This window comes from Rhea pennata, chromosome 20, assembly GCF_028389875.1.
Source record: "Rhea pennata isolate bPtePen1 chromosome 20, bPtePen1.pri, whole genome shotgun sequence".
NCBI classification, from domain to species: Eukaryota; Metazoa; Chordata; class Aves; order Rheiformes; family Rheidae; genus Rhea; species Rhea pennata.
Genome location: NC_084682.1, coordinates 3,522,929 through 3,543,455, shown reverse-complemented (window position 1 = coordinate 3,543,455; position 20,527 = coordinate 3,522,929). Strand labels below are relative to the sequence as shown.

The 20,527-nt window shown below is 38.4% G+C and overlaps 1 protein-coding gene across 1 annotated transcript; it reads left to right on the top strand.

Annotated features, from left to right (window-relative positions):
* Window positions 1-115: 115 nt before the first annotated feature.
* Window positions 116-19,794, top strand: INTS2 (integrator complex subunit 2). The gene is made up of 24 exons (XM_062592622.1): window positions 116-465; window positions 704-842; window positions 1,612-1,714; window positions 1,976-2,089; window positions 2,778-2,908; window positions 3,023-3,196; window positions 3,730-3,956; window positions 4,612-4,737; window positions 5,317-5,388; window positions 5,503-5,617; window positions 6,280-6,348; window positions 6,723-6,857; window positions 7,372-7,548; window positions 8,278-8,386; window positions 9,386-9,490; window positions 9,929-10,093; window positions 10,311-10,512; window positions 11,072-11,197; window positions 12,776-12,965; window positions 14,063-14,308; window positions 15,242-15,349; window positions 16,734-16,839; window positions 17,020-17,196; window positions 18,034-19,794. Exons 1-24 carry the CDS (start codon window positions 173-175, stop codon window positions 18,201-18,203), a joined length of 3,579 nt encoding a protein of 1,192 aa, XP_062448606.1. The 5' UTR covers window positions 116-172; the 3' UTR covers window positions 18,204-19,794.
* Window positions 19,795-20,527: the final 733 nt, after the last annotated feature.

Here is a 20,527-nt window from a genome sequence, read left to right as displayed (position 1 = left end):
CAACGGCCGCCCAACGGCCGCCCAACGGCCGCCCAACGGCCGCGCGGGGGTGACCTCACTTCCGGCGGTGACGCGCGCGGCGCGCGCCGGAAGGCGGGCGGCGGCGGCAGGGCGGCGGGGCGGCCGCTCCCCCGCGGGCGAGGTCCGCGGGCAGGCGGTGCCGGCCGCCGCCATGGCGGAGTGCTCGGGGCTCCAGTTCGTGAGCCCCTACGCCTTCGAGGCCATGCAGAAGGTGGACGTGGTGCGGCTGGCGGCGCTGAGCGACCCCGAGCTGCGGCTGCTGCTGCCCTGCCTGGTGCGCATGGCCCTGTGCGCCCCGGCCGACCAGAGCCAGCGCTGGGCGCAGGACAAGAAGCTCATCCTGCGGCTCCTCTCGGGCGTGGAGGCCGTCAACTCCATCGTGGCCTTGCTCTCGGTGGACTTCCACGCCCTGGAGCAGGACGCCAGCAAGGAGCAGCAGCTGCGGTAAGGGCGCAGCGCGTCCTGCGCGGGGCGCTGGGGCCGGCGGGTCGAGGCTGAGGTTCGCCGAGCGCCGCCTTTATCCATCGAAGGCGGCGCGATAGGGCGCTGCGCTTACAAGAGCCCTCTCCGATCCTTCCCCCGCCTGGGAAGAGCCCCCGCAGGATTCCCGTCTGCCTTTACCTGGGAGGGCCCCCTGCTCGTGGGCTTTCTTAACGGCGGCTACGTTTTAATTGCCTGTTAGACACAAGCTCGGAGGAGGTAGCGGGGAGAGCATCTTGGTGTCACAGCTCCAGCACGGGCTGACGCTGGAGTTCGAGCACAGCGATTCGCCTCGTCGGCTTCGTCTCGTGCTTAGCGAATTACTAGCGATTATGAATAAGGTAAGTTTTGCATCTCCGTCGCTTGGCCTTTGTGAATTTTATATTCCTGAAAGTGAAGAAGCAGAAGGCTGCTGCGTGGGTGTGCTGAAACGATGTCTGGTTCGAATCTGGGTGCTGCCCTGATGTGTCAGGGCTCTTCTCCACTCCGTAGCTGCTTCACCAAGATTTAAGCTCCCAGTCGTGTTGAACTTGTGATTAAATTCCTAATGAACCCAGCTTTGCAGGGAAAGTCTTCCTTCCTCTCAACAAATGAGGGCGATCTTTTCTAATACTGTACAGGCTCTGTATGTTCTGTAATGTGCTGTACTCAGATATAACGTGACGACTTATAGGTTTGGAAATCATACTTCAAGTTGATATTGTGGCTATTTCTTTTGTCTATACCGTTTTTTTTACCGATATTACAGTATGATATTTATTTACTATAGTTCTCATTTTTCTCTCCATTTTATTTTCTTCCTGTAAACTTACACTGTTTATAGAATTCTTAGTAGGCTGTTTTTCTTTCTTTTAGAAAGAAGTAATAATACCAGCTGTATTTAATTATCTGTACTAGTAGGTGTTTCTTACTCTAAACATCTTTGTATACCTATCCTATGTTTATAGCTGTACATTTTTGACAGTTTTTAATATATTCTATGATTCTGTCATATTCAATCTGTTGAATTCAAAGCCTTGCTTGAAGCTTGAAAGTCTGACAGATGTTGGTTGAGTTATACAAATCACTTCATGAAAGTTCCGTTCTGTGATGATGAATATTGTCTTGTAGGTGTCAGAATCAAACGGTGAGTTTTTTCTCAAATCGTCTGAGCTCTTCGAGAGTCCTGTCTATCTGGAAGAAGCAGCAGATGTTCTCTGCATTTTGCAAGCAGGTGCAGTATTCTGTATTTATAGTGCTTTAGTTGATACTGTTTTGCTTGTGACTTCACTGCTTCTTACAAACGTAAAAAAAACCCCTTACCCTAACTTTTGGAGCTGTCATAGCTGAATTAAGGTTAATCTTGGATGTCCAGCTCTTTGAAAGAGGAACAGACCAAAGAGTAATCTTTCCTTCATTAACTTGAACGTGTTACATAAATTTATATTAAAAGTTTTTGCTTTACTGTGACTGCTAAAATTGTCTCTTTATCCAGAGCTGCCATCACTGTTGCCCATAGTTGATGTGGCGGAAGCTCTGTTGCACATTAAAAATGGAGCCTGGTTTCTGTGCCTCCTAGTGGCTAATGTTCCTGATAGTTTTAATGAGGGTGAGTTACAGTTTCTTCTTACTCAACTTATTTTTGTAAAGCTTTGAAATAAAGTCTAGCGATCAACTTGATTCTAGGCTAAACAGCGTAAATATTTGAACTCAGGAGTGTTTGCCTTGTGAAATGTAATTTGGATGCATTTATGCTTAGAGATGCTGGAAGGCCTCTCATTCTCATCACGCTCGTTATCTGTGCTTACCGCCTGCTCTAGACTCATTGTGGGCCTGATGCGATTTTTCATCTGTAGGTCGCCTTTATAAAGGCTGACTCTGACAGTGAATGATTGGGTCTAGGAAGCTGGTCTATCCTTGCTAATAGTCCTTGTCTCGCAGACTGAGGCATGTCATGAGGTGAAAAGTTTGTGCTGCCATTGCCCATTTATTATTACTTACATAGCAATAAGACTTCAGTCTCCAAGGCTGCCAGATGCACAGGTTGCATTAGACAGAGTACGAGCAGTAATTGAATGAGGCCTAAATCTGTAATGACTCTGTAATTTCTCTGAGGAGAAACACTGTTTCTTTCTGCTCGTACAGAGTTGATCAACAGTTCTTCCACAGCACCAGGTTTGCACGGCTCAGCTAATAAATCACAGTCTGCTGAACGAAATGGCTGGTTTTCTTGTATGTGTTCCTGTGGCTTCTGCTGGAAAGGCCAGATTTACTTAGACCTCCTCTTGAATGTTTAGTCTGTAGAGGTTTGATTAAGAATGGTGAGCGGCAGGATGAGGAAAGTGTTGGAGGCCGTCGTAGGACAGAAGCACTTCGCCACCTGTGTAAAATGAACCCTTCCCAAGCGCTAAGGGTCCGAGGCATGGTGGTAAGTCTGTAATTGTTCTATCATGAGACAACATGTGAATCATGATTGTGATCCATACTGGAGCATTGGGAAAAAAAAAAAAAAAAAAAGATCAAACTTGGCTATTTTGTCTAGGTGGAGGAGTGTCATCTGCCAGGTCTTGGTGTTGCTTTGACCCTGGATCACACCAAAAATGAATCTTCAGATGATGGAGTGAGTGACCTGGTTTGTTTTGTGAGTGGTTTGCTACTTGGAACAAATGCCAGGGTTCGGACTTGGTTTGGAACTTTCATCCGAAATGGCCAACAGGTATGAATGTTTTTGAGTATTTTAAAAATTGTTTTTGCAAGTTGCTGTAACTTACTTGCTTATGAGCATGCACATTTGTCTGAAAGCACATAGATCCTATTTTGCTTCTTGGCACAGCCTTTACAAGGCAGCCTTTTCCGGAGGGACCATCAGATCTATAAGTAGTATTGCTGAAGACAGCTATGTGGTTGTTTCTCTGAGAGATTTTGAGATACATGATCTAATAGCCATGGAAAAGAGGGAATCATAAATTAGTCATGTTTACCTGGTATATGTGTTTGTGCTCAGTATTTGCAAGAGGAAGTTCTGTGTTGACTTGCCAGAGTTGATTAAAGCTGGTGGTTCATTGAAATAAACCATTGTAACATGATCATGTGTTGCCTGTTACCCTGGTACTGAAACTTTTATTCAGAAATTCCCCCTCTCATGTTTTTTTTTAACTTGTCTTTGTCATTATGGAAGCTCTCATGTAATAAAATGACTTAAGAGATGAGGTTTATATTGTTGTTTTAATCTTTTAACCTCTCACACAGAGAAAAAGAGATAATATCAGTTCTGTGCTTTGGCAAATGAGAAGACAGCTGCTCCTCGAGCTCATGGGAATCCTTCCCACGGTTCGCAGCACACACATTGTTGAAGAAGCAGATGTTGATATGGAGCCAAATGTGTCTGTGTACTCAGGACTGAAGGAAGAACATGTTGTGAAAGCCAGCGCATTGTTACGTCTCTATTGCGCTTTGATGGGAATTGCTGGGCTGAAGTAATTAATGTTTTAGTGTTCTATGTTTTTATTCACTGTCTGTTCAATTTAAGCAGAGGTTGGGAGCTTTGGGCAACTTTAACATGAACTGTCTGCTAACGTCATTGTGTTCTTGAGCCATTCGTGGGAGGATAGGCCATTTTTAGTGCTGAGGGAGACCCTTCTAATGTTCCCAGGGCTGGAATTGCTAGCTGATGAAAGTTTCTTTATTTCTGTAGTGTAGAGAGAGCAAATATTGTATAATTCTAAGGTGTGTGGAGACAGGTATATTTTTTTTGTGTTCCAGTACACTCTTAGCAGAAAAGTTTCTTCTGTCTATAAGCGAAGATCCTTGTGTAAACTACACTGGAAATTTTTTACCTAAAATAATGATAATACAAGAAATGCTGTGCTCTCTTTAATGTTACAAAATTCAGTCCTATAGAAACACTAAAAAAAAGTCTAGACCTCAGCCTTTGGAGCAGATCTTTAATGTGAATCTTAAGTTCAAAGAGTATTGCCAGCTAATCTTGATGATATTCATTTATTGATAGTAACTTGATAAACAGATACAAATAAAGTAACAGAAAAAAATTTAAGTAATCTATAACCATTGTGATGCTACTGGAAGTCTCTCTACTTTTAAATTAGGCAGGATTTTTTTTTCCCGATTTAGACCAACTGATGAAGAGGCTGAGCAGCTACTTCAGCTAATGACGAGCCGTCCTCCTGCAACTCCAGCTGGTGTTCGCTTTGTATCTCTCTCCTTTTGTATGCTTCTGGCCTTCTCCACTCTTGTCAGGTACCTCTTGATAGAGAAGGAGCTTTGTAAAATGTTACTGTTTGAGCACAGTTGAAGCAGTGACATCCCACAGCTACACAGCTCTTCTCTCCTTATTCTTTATACAGATCTCAGTACAGTGGTTGAAAGCTAATTGTCTTCCAGGACTCTGAGTAAATGGAGGTTTTACTCTGCTCACCCTCTTGTTGATAGTAAACCCTTTTGAGAGGGGAGTATCAGCATTAGTTTGAAATGGCGTTTGAAGGCTGACGTAGGCCCTAGTAATTCACTTTTCCATTGAAAAAGTTTGTGGCTAAACTCTGTGAAGACCCTAGACAAAACAGTAGCAAAACAGTTGCTTATGGGTTGTAGCTTCCTGCCCTGTGCTTTCAAGACAGGAAATTGGACAACTGGACTCTTGCAGAGATTTCGAAGCGTGTGTTAGGGATTGGTGCTTTTCCAGCTATCCTGCGCTAAAGCGGAAGTGACAAAACATCTCTTGGCATAAGATTCCTTCCTCAGATGTTGATTTTTCTGCATGCTAGTAAAACTGTCTGTAATTCCTGGGAAAAAACTCTCTTATGGGATTTCTTTGTGCAGTACCCCGGAACAGGAACAACTCATGGTAATGTGGCTTAGTTGGATGATAAAGGAAGAAGCTTACTTTGAAAGGTGAGAGCAGGCTTTTTTTGTCTTTTTTTTTTTTTTTTTTTTTTTTTTTTTTTTTTTTAATGATTCCAGTAATCTCACATTTACTTATGCCCTCTTTCCTCTTTGTTATCATAGCATTTCTGGTGTGTCTGCTTCTTTTGGAGAGATGCTTCTCTTGGTAGCAATGTATTTCCATAGTAATCAGCTCAGTGCTATCATTGATTTAGTCTGCTCCACTTTGGGAATGAAGGTAAACTCTCAGCTGTTTATACTGAAATATATTTCCTTATTAAATTTCTTCTTTTGCTGTGTATTTATACACCTATATCTATTTAAGCTGAGATATGAAAACTGAGTTATTGCTAATATCCTTGAGCAAATGTGTACTCAAGACATGACTAAGTAACTAAGTTCCTCTAGAAAACTATCAAAATGTACGTGCAACTAGATATAGAGGAATGTTACAATAAAAGATAACGTTCAAAAAGAGCTGACTTGTTGAAATCAATACTTGCAAAATAGGAACTTTTTAGAAAACTAATTGAAGACCTCTTGAAACTGTCTGGAAAAGTTTTATTTTAAAAAGTTTGAAGAAATACCTAGATATATAATACTTAATTCATTTCTGAAAATTATCCAGAAAGACTTATGTTCACTTTGCTGTTCTGTAACCACTTCTCACTTCATCAAATGTAAAAGCTAGGTAGTTAATTTTCAGGATGAGAAAGATGTGTGGAGTCGTGAACTTGAGAAATTTGAAAATCATATTGCTTTACATTCCAAGTATAGATACCTGAATGTTTTCCTGGTACTACAAGACAAATTGGAAAAGGTTAAGAGTTTATGAACTAAGTTTGGAGTACTTAAGAAAGGCAGAATTTAAAACAGCAGGTACTGTGTTCTTTGTTTCAGATTGTTATTAAGCCCAGCTCACTGAGCAGAATGAAGACTATCTTCACACAGGAGATTTTCACTGAACAGGTATTTTAAGTCAAAGCTTTTTGCTGCTGGTTCTGGGAAAAGCCTTGACCTTTTCTTTTTGTACATTGATCTGGTTATGCTTTTTTGAACACTAGAGTTTTTAAATTATAAGGAAGCAAATGAAAATAATTGTCCAGTATGAACTATTTTTTGCTACAGCAGGGAATTGTATGCAAATGTAATACATGTGCTACAGTTGTACACGTATTGTGCAAACTGCATAAAAGAGTTGTTTAGCTTCCAAACACACAAAACTGAATACATGCCGGAATGGATGTATTTTTGCAACTTAGTTGTGTTTCATGTTGTGCTTATGTATTGTGATCAGGTGAATGTTTGTGCTATTTTTCTTGGTAATTATAACTTTCCCTTAGGTTGTCACAGCCCATGCAGTTCGGGTACCTGTTACAGGCAATCTCAGTGCTAACATTACTGGGTTTTTACCTATTCACTGCATTTACCAGCTTTTAAGAAGTCGGTCATTCACCAAGCACAAAGTATCCATTAAGGTATGACCTTCATTTTACTTCTGTTTGTAATTTTGGATTTTGACTGGATTTTGCAAACATTTACTTATTTATTTATTTTGGTAAAATTACCTAAGAAGTTACAAAACAGAATTGAACAGAATGAACAGAATTCTTGATGAATCTAATTGCCTATTACCATGTCATTTAAGAAGGAGCATTATTAAATTAGGGTATCTAATTTTAGCTCTGTAATCCTGGAGTAGAACTTAAGGAAGTTATAAAGAAGTTATCTCTCTTCCCTTTCTACACTTAATAAACTCCTGGTCAGAATATTTCCATCCAGGACAAATTTTGTTGGCTGTACAGGACAGGGAAACTCTTCCATGATACGAAGTTTATGACCACCTCCAACTCGGAGCTGGTATTATGCTTTCCCAAGTCAAAGCCCCATGCAAATACATTTTGCCTAACCAGTTAAAAGGGTTTTTCTTGCAAACAAAACCATTGCCATCTGTCTTTGAAACTAAACCTGTAGGGACGTTTATTTTTCTAGGACTGGATCTATAGGCAGCTCTGTGAAACCACCACTCCACTTCATCCTCAGTTGCTTCCTCTTATTGATGTCTACATTAATTCTGTTCTTACTCCGGCATCAAAATCCAACCCAGAGGCCACAAACCAGCCTGTCACGGAACAGGAGATCCTGAATGTTTTTCAAGGACTCACTGGGGTAATTTATTTGTTTGCTCATTTCACAAGTGTTCAGGTGAATATGTGGTTCAGTACATTTTACATATGCTTGATGCTGATTCTGAAAGTTGCCTTATTTTTTGTTTTTGACTGCTATATAGTAAATAGACTCCCATCACGTATTTTGATGGGAATCTTGTTAGAGCTACTCAGATTTCTGAGTGTTGCTATTGTCCCCCCTTTAGCCTGTTACTTGGGAAGTGACCAACTCTTGCTACTAAGAAAAGAAAAGAAAAACACTTTCCAAAGTTACTGGTTCTTTCTAGCGGTAAAATGAATTAGAGAGTGGAGGTGCTTTTTCGGCACTGTCATGCAATTTTTTTTCTGATTCAGTTTTATTACATCAAAAATCTTACTTTAATGAAACACGCTACTTAATTTTGGAAGAAACACTTTCTTTTTGAAAGAAGTATGAGAGTGGTCACTCGGGCACATCTAGAATGTGTGGGAAGCATTGACTTACATTGAAATCCTTGGATAGTTCCATTCTGGTATCCCAAGATATCAAAAACACGTTTTATGTTTGAAGTTTTGTCATTTGTTTTTAGAAAAGTAAGTTTCCTACAACCTTCAACTTGGACCTCCTACAGCTTGATTTTTAATCCAAGGTTTACTGCCTTATCTTTCTTCGTATTTGCAGGTAAATCCAAATTTTTGTTCTCAAGTATTACGGATGCAACATGACCTTTGTTTGTGGTTTTATGTGCAGGGAGAAAATGCTCGACTTGCTCAGCGTTACAGCATCACAACACGGTTGCTTGTCCTCTACTATGTCCTGTCCTATGAAGAAGCACTTCTAGCAAACACAAAGACACTAGGTATATGTGAATGTGATCAATGGGCAACAGTGGAACTGAAAGTTGGATGCAAATACAGAAATTCTTACAAAAAACAAAGTTCATATTAGCGTTAGATTCAAGTATGATGTAAGAAGTTTAGATCAGAGTTTATTTTGGCAGTGTAATTCTTTTAGTAAGTACAGCATTATTCTAGAAACTAAGGAGATGAAAGTTCTACTAAAACTATATAGTCTGTTTTTTTTTTCTAGATTGAAAAGGATCCAATTTGGTCAAAAGCTTACTAGTAAATGTTCATAACAATCTGATTAAATATAGCAAAAAGTAACAAAGTGTTGTTAATTAACTTTAGATCTTCATTTATTCATGTGCCATCAAACCTGCAGCCTAAACATGTTTCCTCTGCTTGGTGATTTTGTTGTTGACAAAGTTGAATGATCCCTTTTTGGCTTTGAAATTCAGACTTTACAATGTGTGGTTTATTGATTGAGCTTGATTTTATTGAAAACATGGTATTTAAATCTGATGTGCATTTTTAGCTACCCTTTTTAGTGTTTAAAACTTCCAGCATTCATCAGTGCTATTTTGTTCATATTATACAAGGAAGAAACACATTAAAAAGCAGCTTTCATTCTTTCTGCGTTTCTAACCTCCATCCCATTATCAGTTGTTGTGTGCACTAACAGGTGAAATTCCATGAAACAACTGATAAGCAGATTGTTTTATGTTGAATAAAGAAATTTTAGAGCTATGGTCTCAAAATCAGTTACACTTGATCAAAAATGTTAAGGAGATCTTTGAATCAAACCCAGATGCTGCCAGGAAAAGATGTAGTTCACAGAAATGGTGTCCTGAAGGGCTTAAGTTAATACGCTTAACAGGAGTGACGTGTGGTATTTGGAGTTTTCGGTATTCTGCCTGAATAATGTATAGGCTAATGCTTTACATTTTCTTTATTGATTCAGTTGGGGAAATACTTTTTCCAACTTCATGTTATGTGTGGTTTCTGTTTCTTTATAGCTGCCATGCAAAAAAAACCCAAGTCTTACTCTTCAGCATTAATGGATCAAATTCCAATCAAGTACCTCATCCGCCAGGCGCAAGGACTGCAGCAGGAACTTGGAGGTATATCTGCATGTGCAAGTCCAGCACGCATAAAGAAGGAAGGCTAAGCCTATTTCCAGCTTTACGTCTGTTGTTTGTTTCATAGCATGGCTTCTCTTTTTTGTTTGTTTTAAAATGTCATGAATGAGGTTACAGGTATATTTAGAGAGTCATAGTGAAAGTTTGGGGAAGATGGCTCTTTTTAGAGTAGGTTTGAATTACCTGAGAATTTTAGATTGTTCTGGACTACATTTTAAAGTTACTATAGGGTCATCCCATTTTCCAAAAGGTAACTTTTCCTTTCTGTTGGAGTTACAATTTCAGTCTCTAAACATGCAAGCTTTTTAAACTTCTCAGCAGTGATTCAGTCATGGTCTGTTGTTGAGATGATAGGGATGTCATATGTTCATGTGAATGATGCAGATATTTAAGATTTATGCTGTCTGAATATCCTCACAGGCTTGCATTCTGCACTGTTACGCCTTCTTGCTACTAACTATCCACACCTCTGTATTGTGGAAGACTGGATCTGTGAGGAGCAGATCACAGGCACTGATGCCTTACTGAGGAGGATGCTTCTTACAAATATTGCCAAAAATCATTCTCCCAAACAGCTCCAGGAAGGTAAATAGCTTCATTTGAAGTAAGCGTTTTTTTTCCCTAATAGGTTGGAATATAGTGGGTCTGGGAGTGTGTATCTGTCCGAATCATTTGAGTACGCTGCGTTTGCGTAACAAGAATGTTCTACTGCAGGCTTGTTCTGAATCTATGAACAGACTTGAAGGATTTTTAAAATGTCAGAGTCCAGTTTTATCAAAATTCCATTGTATTTATTTTATAGCGTTTTCCATGCTCCCAGGAAATCATACCCAGCTGATGCAGATTCTGGAACATTTAACGCTTCTCTCTGCTGGTGAACTGATCCCATATGCAGAAGTACTAACTTCAAACATGAGTCGGTTGCTGAATGCTGGAGTCCCACGGAGGATTCTTCAGACTGTCAATAAACTTTGGATGGTTCTTAACACTGTGATGCCAAGAAGGTAAGTTCAAACTACTGTTTCATCTGTTTTTGCAGATGGATGGAATGCAACATTCTGTTTAAAAAAAAATAGTGATATACTGCCTTTGTCTGTTATAGTAAACTTATGACTGGTCCAGGAATTAGTGTGACCAGCAATTGAGTAGGCTGGGTTGGAGATCTACATTCCTTTGTGCTTCATTCAAATTTTTGATCTAGGTAGTTTTTGTTCTTGGGGTAAAGGGAGTCTCCAGTTGGCTTAAAATATAATAGAATTGTTTTATAGTATACATCATTTATGATACATTATTGCTGAAACACTCACTTGTTCTGGTAAGAGTGTTTTTTTTGTGAGGAAGCAGATACTCTGTGTTGCAACAAAAACATTTTCATTTCAGTGAATGTAAGTTGACTATATCTTGGTTAATTTCAGGAGCTGCAAATGCAGTATGGGTTTTTTGATCCTTGATAGGCCTAGAAAAATACATCTAATTGAGATAAGTGAATATCCAAATGCTTATGTGATCCTCTTTCTCTTACGGATTATCTTCTAAAAATGTTAAAAATAATCTCATTTGTAGATTGTGGGTCATGACTGTTAATGCTCTGCAGCCTTCAGTAAAAATAGTCCGACAGCAGAAATACACTCAGAATGATCTGATGATTGATCCTTTGATTGTACTAAGATGTGATCAGAGAGTTCATAGGTAAGCATCTCTCTTCTTTAATTTCTTCTGATGCTCTGTGGTACTTACCACTCACTATGCATCAATGTTATCTCACAAAAAACTTCTGAAAACTTTCAGTACTTTAAAACATTTTCAGACTAGTCATATGGGCTTGCAAGTTCCATCTTTTGCTGCACCACTTTCTTGTAGTAAGCTTGTTGTTCTGTGTGCTGACTGAACTGTGCTGTTTCAGCTTGTCACACTACCCAGATGAGTGTCCTGTTGGACAAACCTTGCACTCGGTCCTATTTTGGAAACTCTAGGATTGTAAATGGATTTGCACACAGATCCATCCATTTTGTTAGATTTGTGTATGTGAATTTTTTTCTAAATAGACATTGTGGCATGCTTAAAATGGCTGCTGCCACATGGTGGTGGTTGTAGCTGTAGCATCCTTACACTTTGTCTTTTGCCATCCCTCTTGGGCCTGGAAGTATTCTGTCTTTTTGGGTAACAATTTCTGCAATTGGATGCTTGGTGAATATGACAAAAATAGATTTGATTAATTTCTCAAGTAATTATTTTAGTATTACTTAGAAATATGTTCCTCTAGATGTCAGTGATGACAGAGGAGATGTATAACACTGATTTATGGCTTTGATGTAGAAGAATAAACTGAGAGTTTTAGTAGTGAAAAGGATCATAACTGATAGCAACAAACCAGCTTTAAAGAAGAACATGAAGTAATGCAAACAATTCAAACTAAAATTTGCAAATAGCAGCTCTGTTTTTTTAACAGGTCTGAAGAAAATTGCATTTGTTATTTTAAAAACGTTAATCGTTTTAAATGTACTTCAGCCTCTAGCTTTATTCCTTTTGTATTCATGTCTTTTGTCAGTTGTAGCTTATTTTTTCCCTTTTTTGCTTTTTCATTATCTTTCTGTTTATAATAAATGGCTAATAGTCATCTTGATTTGTTCTTCATATTCTTGCTTGCATATTTCTGTCTGCCTTTGGCTTATAGCAATTTAGTCATTAATCAAATTTCTATTTGACTTGGTACATTTTTGTACCTCTCTGCAAGATTTCAATTTTCTATTGATCACATTTTTAAGGCCAACCTGTAGATGAAATATTTAAATGTATGTCCACTCAGCCCTGGATGAAAAATGTAAATCCTAAATTTCTAGAACTGTTAAGGAGATGTATAAAGCAGTATGATTTGAAAACTTGTCATCTTAGCATTGTGGAAGCAGTCATTTAGAGCTTGTCTACCTTGTTTTTCTATCTCCATCATTCAGATCATTATTTTGGCTTACTTCATGTACAGCAGATAATTTTCTGATTTCTTTTATTCATAGACTGTTAAAAATCAGTTTCTTCAGGAGTTCCTTGTTTTTGTAGAGTGTATGCATGCCCACATGTGCATGAGAAAAGTAGGATTGAATGGCAGGACAGCAGAAGGAATTGTGATGATTAGTATTTTGCTGTGTTAAGGAAAACAGCTTTAATATGAACCAGACTACAGCGAAATGAATCTTTGAGGAGTATTTTTAGTTTGTTCATATTGTTCTGCCTCCTGAAATACCTCTGCTTTAACATGTGTTTCTGTATTAGGAGTCCCCCTCTGATGGATATAACTTTGCACATGTTGAATGGATATCTTCTTGCTTCAAAAGCCTACCTCAATTCTCACCTAAAGGAAACAGCGGAGCAGGACATTAGGCCATCCCAAAACAATGCAATGGGTCCAGAGACCCCAGAAGTTACCAGGGAAGAATTAAAAAATGCATTGCTTGCTGCTCAGGTAAAGTGGAGAAATAGATATTAACTGAAGTGTGGAAAGGCAATGATAAACAGAAATATAGGCATGGGAAATTAAAAAAGAAGACTTCTACTTTTATTACTGACTCCTGCTAATAGGAAAAAGAAAACTGCGTCTGCGTTTGACTCCACATTGTATCTAATATAACATGAACATTTTTCCCACAGCATAAAAAAATTTCTGTTTTCTAGTCTAAACCGTTGTGTTGGTTAACTGTATTAATAGTGGACTTGTGTTGTTTGTTAGTTAGAACAGAAGAATTTTGCTTACTAGCACTTTTTCCTTCTTGCTTGGGGTATCCAGAGGGCTCTTTTTCTACTCAGCATTGGAATAGTAAAGCATGAATAAATGCAGTAGCCCTATCATTTGAATTATGTTGTTTAGGAGAAGCAGCCAACCTTGCGAAGTGTGAGGCTGAAGAATGGTTAACTTAGTTTGACATGATGAGAATTCTTGAGTAATCCTGTTTCACAGATGATCTCTTCTTACTTCTCCCTGGAAGCATGACCCTGTTAGAAGATTGGTTTTGAGTTAGTAGCAGGTTTTTTTTATTTAAATGATCGTCTCCTCTGAATACTATGAATTACATGGCCGTGTACATATTTTCTGATCTCTATGATTTAAGAGATCATTGGATTAATTACTTATGCTAGTTTGACTGCTTGCATATGGCATACACTATTTATATGTGCACATGACAAGGCTGTAGATGATATGTGCACATGACAAGGCTGTAGATGATTCAATACTAACACATTATTTGCATATATATTTTAAAACATTATTTGATTCCTTCAACATGACTCTTCTGATTTATGCTTATGATAATCTGTTGATGCTCCAGATTTAAACTTTTGTTCTTGTTTGAGTCTCGATTCACATACACAGCGTTTTTTTGAAGGTGGTAGTGGTTATTGCAATGAAATTCTCAGGGTTTGTGATTTTCCTGAACTGATTCTTTTTTAAATGGAAACAATTCTAGCCATTTGACAGCCTTTAATTTCTTACATTGCCCTTACTTTGCGTTGTAGTTGTTGTTGTTGTTTTAACGCATGCTATACTGTTTAATTTCTTCCCAGGATAGTGCTGCTGTGCAGATTCTTTTAGAAATCTGTTTACCTACAGAAGAAGAGAAAGCTCAGAGCAGTAATACCCACAGCCTGTTGAAAAGTGTTTATAGTACCGCTGGCTCTAAGAGCCCAGAACTAAAAGAAGAAGAAGATAGCTTGCTGTGTAATCTTCGAGAGGTCCAGTGTCTTATCTGCTGTCTGCTGCATCAGATGTACATAGCTGATCCCAACATAGTCAAACTGGTTCATTTCCAGGTCTGGTTTGCTCTTTTTTAGTTCTTTAATGGTTGCTTGGTTAGGAAAGAGCCAAATGAAGTGGTGGAATGCTACTATTGTGTTCCTCAGAGATTATGACGACGCCCTCGTCTGCCTCCCTTTCCCCCAGAACTGTAGTAGGTACATTTCCTCCCTCTTTCAGTGCAAGCACTCAGTACTGTGGCCAAGCGGGGGCAGCTAAACAATGCCTGTTCCTCGTCATTAAACGCATGCTTTGTTTGTGTCACTGCCCTTCTGTATGCCAAAAGAGTGTGTCCGTTCTAGGCCAAGGAAGACTAGCCTAATCATCTTAAAATTACTTGTTTCACATCTTGTGTGGGTTACTTCTTTCTTGCTGTGTTTTAAAATTATTTAACCTGTTATTCAAAACTGAAATTTGGCTTCAAATACAAACCTTCTTTCCTTTTTGTTTGGACATACTTTATCTGTTTAGAGTGGAAGAAGAAAGGTTGCCTCTGCCAAAACAGTGATCTTCCCCCCTAAAAAGAGATGGAGGTTTTTTTGCTATAAATGTGTTTTTCATTGTGTGTTAAATTGTTCATTGCCGTGTCTGCATGGCATTGCCATGGGTTTTTTTTGCTGTGCAAATTGGGCCTGGGGTGAAGTTTAGAACAGAGGAAGGGCACAAAAGGAATAGGTCATTGCAGTTTGGTTTGATCTGGGGAGTTCGTATGTAAATAATAAATTGAGTCTTGTGGATAAAGAACTGATTAAAACCAGGGTATGTTACCAGCCTGCCTTGTGTTGCCTTGGGTTATAGGCCTGTTGCTTAGAATTCTGAATGAAAGAAAGTTACAATTATATATGCTTTGAAACAGCATTAATGCTGTTTTAATCTACCTGAATATCTTAAATGCATCAGAGTTTTTGAAATACCTTTGACATACACTTTTTCCTTCCTAAATTTTACAGGGTTATCCATGTGAACTTCTGGCATTGACAGTGGCAGGGATTCCATCCATGCACATCTGTCTGGATTTCATTCCTGAGCTCATTGCCCAGCCTGAACTTGAAAAACAGGTACTGTGCAGTCATCTAGTTTGGGAGTCATTGTAAGTAGTTAACCCTGTTGAAGTATTGGTTGGGGGATGGAGGGAAGAATAAAAGGATCACTATTAAGGTAACATTTTTAGCATTTTCTTTGTAAAATGAAAGGCCTCACCCCCAAATCAGAGATTATGGCAGTTCCTCTAACATGTACACTTGTTTATGAAATGCTTATGAAATTCAACATTACATTCAGGAACTGAAAAAAGCACTTTTAGTAATGACTTGAAATTTTAATTTTAACTTTTTTTTTTTTTTTTTTAAGAGTATACATCAGTTGGCAAATTTTTGCCTACTTAGTTTTTAACCGGTACTTTATAGCTACAGGAACTAGCATAACATTTTAATTTTGTAAGCCTTTTCTGCAGAGATGTTCTGTAGAACAGACGAAGCAGCTTTAAGATAAAAATATTACTAATTTTTATGAAAGGTTTGACTACTAAGTCTTTATCCACGAAACTATCACCACTGTTTCTTGAGGCAAGCTTGGGGCAAGCCTATAAAGTGTAAATTCCTGAAACGTTTTAAATTTTTCCCTTGCCAGCTATCTTACCAGTTCTTTCCCTGTTCTAAGTGCAAGAATCCCTTCACAAAGCCTATCAGAATGACACATGCTGTTTTCCTCAAGGTTATTCTGTATGAATCTGAAGTGTGGTGGTTTCTTCTCAGTAAGAGCTCAGCAAAGGAGGAGTCAGGAGTTTGCTTTAGAAATGTTTTGCCTATATTTTTGAAGGTCTCATGATGATAACGAAAAATAATGGCAAATGACAGATAATTTTTACTCTCTAAAGCAATTTTTAGGCCTTGAATTGGGATGTTGTAACAAGAGGAGATTACACATTTGACTAGTTCCAAGTAACTGAAATTTACTGGGCTAAAGATTCCTCTCATAAGAAAATAAAACAAACAAACAAAAAACCCTCCAAATCTTTTTTGTATCAAACCAACTTCCTAAATACTTCTACTTAATCCTTTCTCAAATATTAAGTTGTTGCTGATTAGAAGGTACTCACTGAAGTTAAAAACAGAACCCATTGAACACAAAACAGTTTTTACAGGGATTGTATTGTGAATCATGTGTTGCTTTGTTTCTCACTGAAGTATCAGAACAAACTCGGTGGGGGTGAGGTTCTGCAACACTAACTCTAGTACTTGCATTAATGTTACATCTGTGAGGTTCCTTTTCTTAAAGTCTGCAGAAATATTTTACGGTAACTACTATTAGGCTTTTCTGGCTCTTATCTCCTCATTGGTAAAATGAAAAGTTACGTGAAGAGCTTTGGATTGAAAGTGCAAAGCAATCTGTAACATTATTGCCTGTAACATTATTCTTTTTTGCCTTTCACCTGCTTAACAGATATTTGCAATCCAGTTACTTTCATTTTTGTGTATCCAGTACGCACTACCTAAATCTCTCAGTGTGGCTCGTTTAGCTATCAATGTCATGGGAACCCTACTCACAGGTAAGCATTTCAGGAACACCTAAGCACATTGTTGCGGAGGTTTAATTTATTTTGTCTAGACTGAATACAGTTTTGCCAAAAAACCAGTGTGTTAAATATGCTTATAAACGTAACAACAATTCTTTACTGGGTTTTGATAATAGTTCCTTTTTAATTAACCGTTTCTTCTTTCCTTGACAGTTCTAACCCAGTCAAAGCGCTATGCCTTTTTTATGCCAACCCTGCCTTGTTTAGTTTCATTCTGTCAAGCCTTTCCGCCTTTGTATGAGGATATTATGTCTCTGCTGATACAAGTAGGCCAAGTCTGTGCCTCCGATGTTGCCACGCAGACAAGAGACTTTGACCCAATTATTACACGTAAGCAAGGCATCTTGCATTTCAAAAATAATGTCATGGTGGTAGGGAGAAAAACGATGTTTGATGTTTCCAACGTTTGAGTGCAGTTTGAATGCAAAATAAAATATACTATGATAAGCTTGTAAATATAGAAAGGGTAGGCATAGGTGGATTTATTGGAGGGGAGGAAGGAAGTTAGAGGCTAAAGAGGCTGAAGGCATTCCTTTTTTAGGCTTCGATGAACTGCCTTCCTTCTATTTTGTTTCCCTGCACTTATTATTGCAAGATCTAACCCTGCATGCCAGTGCTGCATGTGGAATTTGCCATCATAGTCTTAGGAGGAAAGGCATGAGCAAAAACCATTGGCTTTTGAGAATACAAAGACATTTCCAAATCTCAGCTATGGCATAATAACTGATCATGTAAATCTTCCTAGTCTACTGGAAGTGCAAAGTCAAATGAGTTAGCTGAAGTCTTGCAGTATGAGTGGAGGAATGTATAGTGATTTTATGAAGGGGACTTAACTGTTTAAGTCTATCAGATCAACTTGAGGAAAATGTTTTGGGTTTTTTTTTCTGTCTAAAAGCAAATGTTCTGTTCATGTGATAGAAAGTTCACTAATGTTATCTATGCTAGGATATTTATGTTAAAAGAATATACATAAAACCAAAGAAGTCAGATGTAGGAGAAATGAAATGTTTTAGTGTCGCTAGAAGTACTCTGTGGAATTAAACCTTCTGTATGAAATGGTGATGGTTCAAATTTATTATTTTACAATATGCCTACTTGCATTAAGGGTGTAGTATAACAATTGTTTTTGCTATATTTATTTGTAATTTTTTTAACTTAATTTTCTAGGTCTCCAGCAACTAAAGGAGAAACCAAATGAAGTGTCAGGACTTTGTAAAGATTCATCCTATAAAAGTTGTTCAAGGGACATTGCAAGCATGGACCCTGATGTTCAGTTATGCCAGTGTGTTGAAAGTACTATCATTGAGATAATTAACATGAGTGTAAGTGGAGTTTAGGAAGAACAGAAATGAAATTGTACTGTAGCTAGTGTCACAGTCTATGGTGTCTAAACATGGAGAGAGCTGCCAAGTGAATTGAGAAACTGGAGCACAAGTCCTTATCTTTCATTCATTGGATTAAGTTTTGGCTGAACCTTGTCAAAAGGAAGTAATTCTTCAGAGGCTGATGTTGCTTCCAGTGAAAACTTCTGACAACTACCAGTGAAAGTGAGCATACTTTTTAGGCATGCCGCATCACTTCGTGAACTGAGCAACAAACCTATAAATGGTTTTATAACACTTCTTGAAAAACAAATGCTTAGTTTGTTGAGCAAACAGCAAAGCAATGGGTAAGAAAAGCTTGAAGGTTGGAGAGCTTTGCTGAAGTTCGAATGACCTAGTGTCCATAGGACTGGAGAATGTGGTGTAAGTAAGTTGTAGCATTGCACTGAGACCTAAGAAAAGGCTTAAAATTTTTTTTTATTTGCTTTTCAAACCATTGGCCAAAGTGTGAGTTCATGAGATCAGTGACTTTAATTCATTTAAAAATCAGCCAGCCTTCATTAAAAGTTTGAAACTGGTCTAGAAGCTTCTAAAAAAAAATATTAGTATTACAAAATGAGCTGTATAAGCATGTTTTTTTTTAAAAGAATATATATTTTTAATGCTGCTCAGATGTCTAGTTATTTTTTTTTTTTTTTTGAAACACATCACGTAGTTTAAAAGAGATGAAAAAGACCTAGACCTAGGGAAGTAAAGCTCAAAGATACCTGAATTGTCATTAGGTTAATTTTTCTTTTTTTTTTTTAAAAAAAAAAAAAAAAAAAGTGTCAGAGGTTACTGTGACAGAAGCTGAATTTCACTGTAGTGAATAGAATGATAGATTTTAGCCATACCAAAGTGGTTACATCCTAGAGACTTGCAGCTTGATGGACAAGCAGGCTAATACTTTTGTGCTTAATGCACATAGAACTGTCTCTGAAAGCAGTTGACTGTTCTCTCATACAGGAAAACCAGACGATTTAGCCTTGAAAGGTGTTTTGTTGCATTGCAGAAGAGAGTATGTGGTTCAGGATCTGGAAGTTTCTTCAAGGCTGCCCAGGTTCTCATAATGGGCAGCAAACGCTTTTGCAGTCAGAGAAATAAAATTAAGGTTTGGCCGTAGTGCCAGAATTGAATGTAGTACTTCAAGATGGTGTAACTGCTAAAGTTGTCAATCCAGCATTTGCTGTTTTGAAAATGACAGTATCCAGAGTCCTTAACTAAGATATTTTCAATTAAAACTAGTTTATATTCCAGAAATCATAGTCTGATTGTTTCGTCTGGCCTTCTGAATGTCTTGCACAGCTCTTCTCTTAGATGTGTTGGAATGTGATACAGAAAAGCTAATACTGAATTGCCAAACCAAGATATGGTACACATTCCAGAGTTACCAACGTGCTGATGTAAAGCCTACTGTAACAAGGTGGTAACATCATCTGACTACCAAGAATATTGTCATTTTGATGTAAAATATGTAAATAATTTAAATTTATGTATTTTTTCCTCTTGTGCTTGTGATTTTATACGCTGTAGTGATATTTAAGTAAAAACAAGTGTATGTTTTGGATCAATTTGTAGATATTCCTACTTTTAATTTCATGTGGATTTGCCTATATTTATTTAGATCTTTCAGCCTGATACCTGGGTTAGATACAGGGAAACATGCCATAGGGCCTCAGGGAAAAAGCCCCACCAAAACCAAAACACCCCCAGCCCTCATGACTTGCAGAACTTCACTCTTTCTTTCTTAGCAATTTAGAAAAGAAAATCTCAAGATCAAGGTTTATTGAAATGCATGTAAGTACTTAAAAGTCACAGACTTCAGTAAAAACAATTTTCATTAGCATTTTAGGTCCCTATACACTACTTTCAGTAATTATCATGAAGATAAATTAAAAAGAGTCACAAAGTGTATTTTTCAACTGTAAGGAAGATGGAGGGAAGAGCTAGCACCTCCCACAACATATTCGATTATAAAGATATGGGAGTGCAGCTGGGGAGCTGGGCCCAGAGCTTGTCTCCTGCTTAAAAGAAAAATAAAAAAGAAAGAAAGAAAAAAGTCTTACAGACACTAAGACACCTGCTTCCAAGCGACGCTGGTTGCTGAACGGAACCTACCGAGCCCCTGAGAGGCGCCGGCCGCGCCGCCGGCATCGCCGTCACCGCCGGGAGGTTGCCCAGCAACGAAGACAACCTAGGAGCCAACAAGACCCTCCGCGATTGGTTCTAACGGCGCGGATAGGGGAGGTGGGAGCGGCTGAGTTCGCGGCCTGCTGATTGGCGGTTCGCAGCCTTTCCTG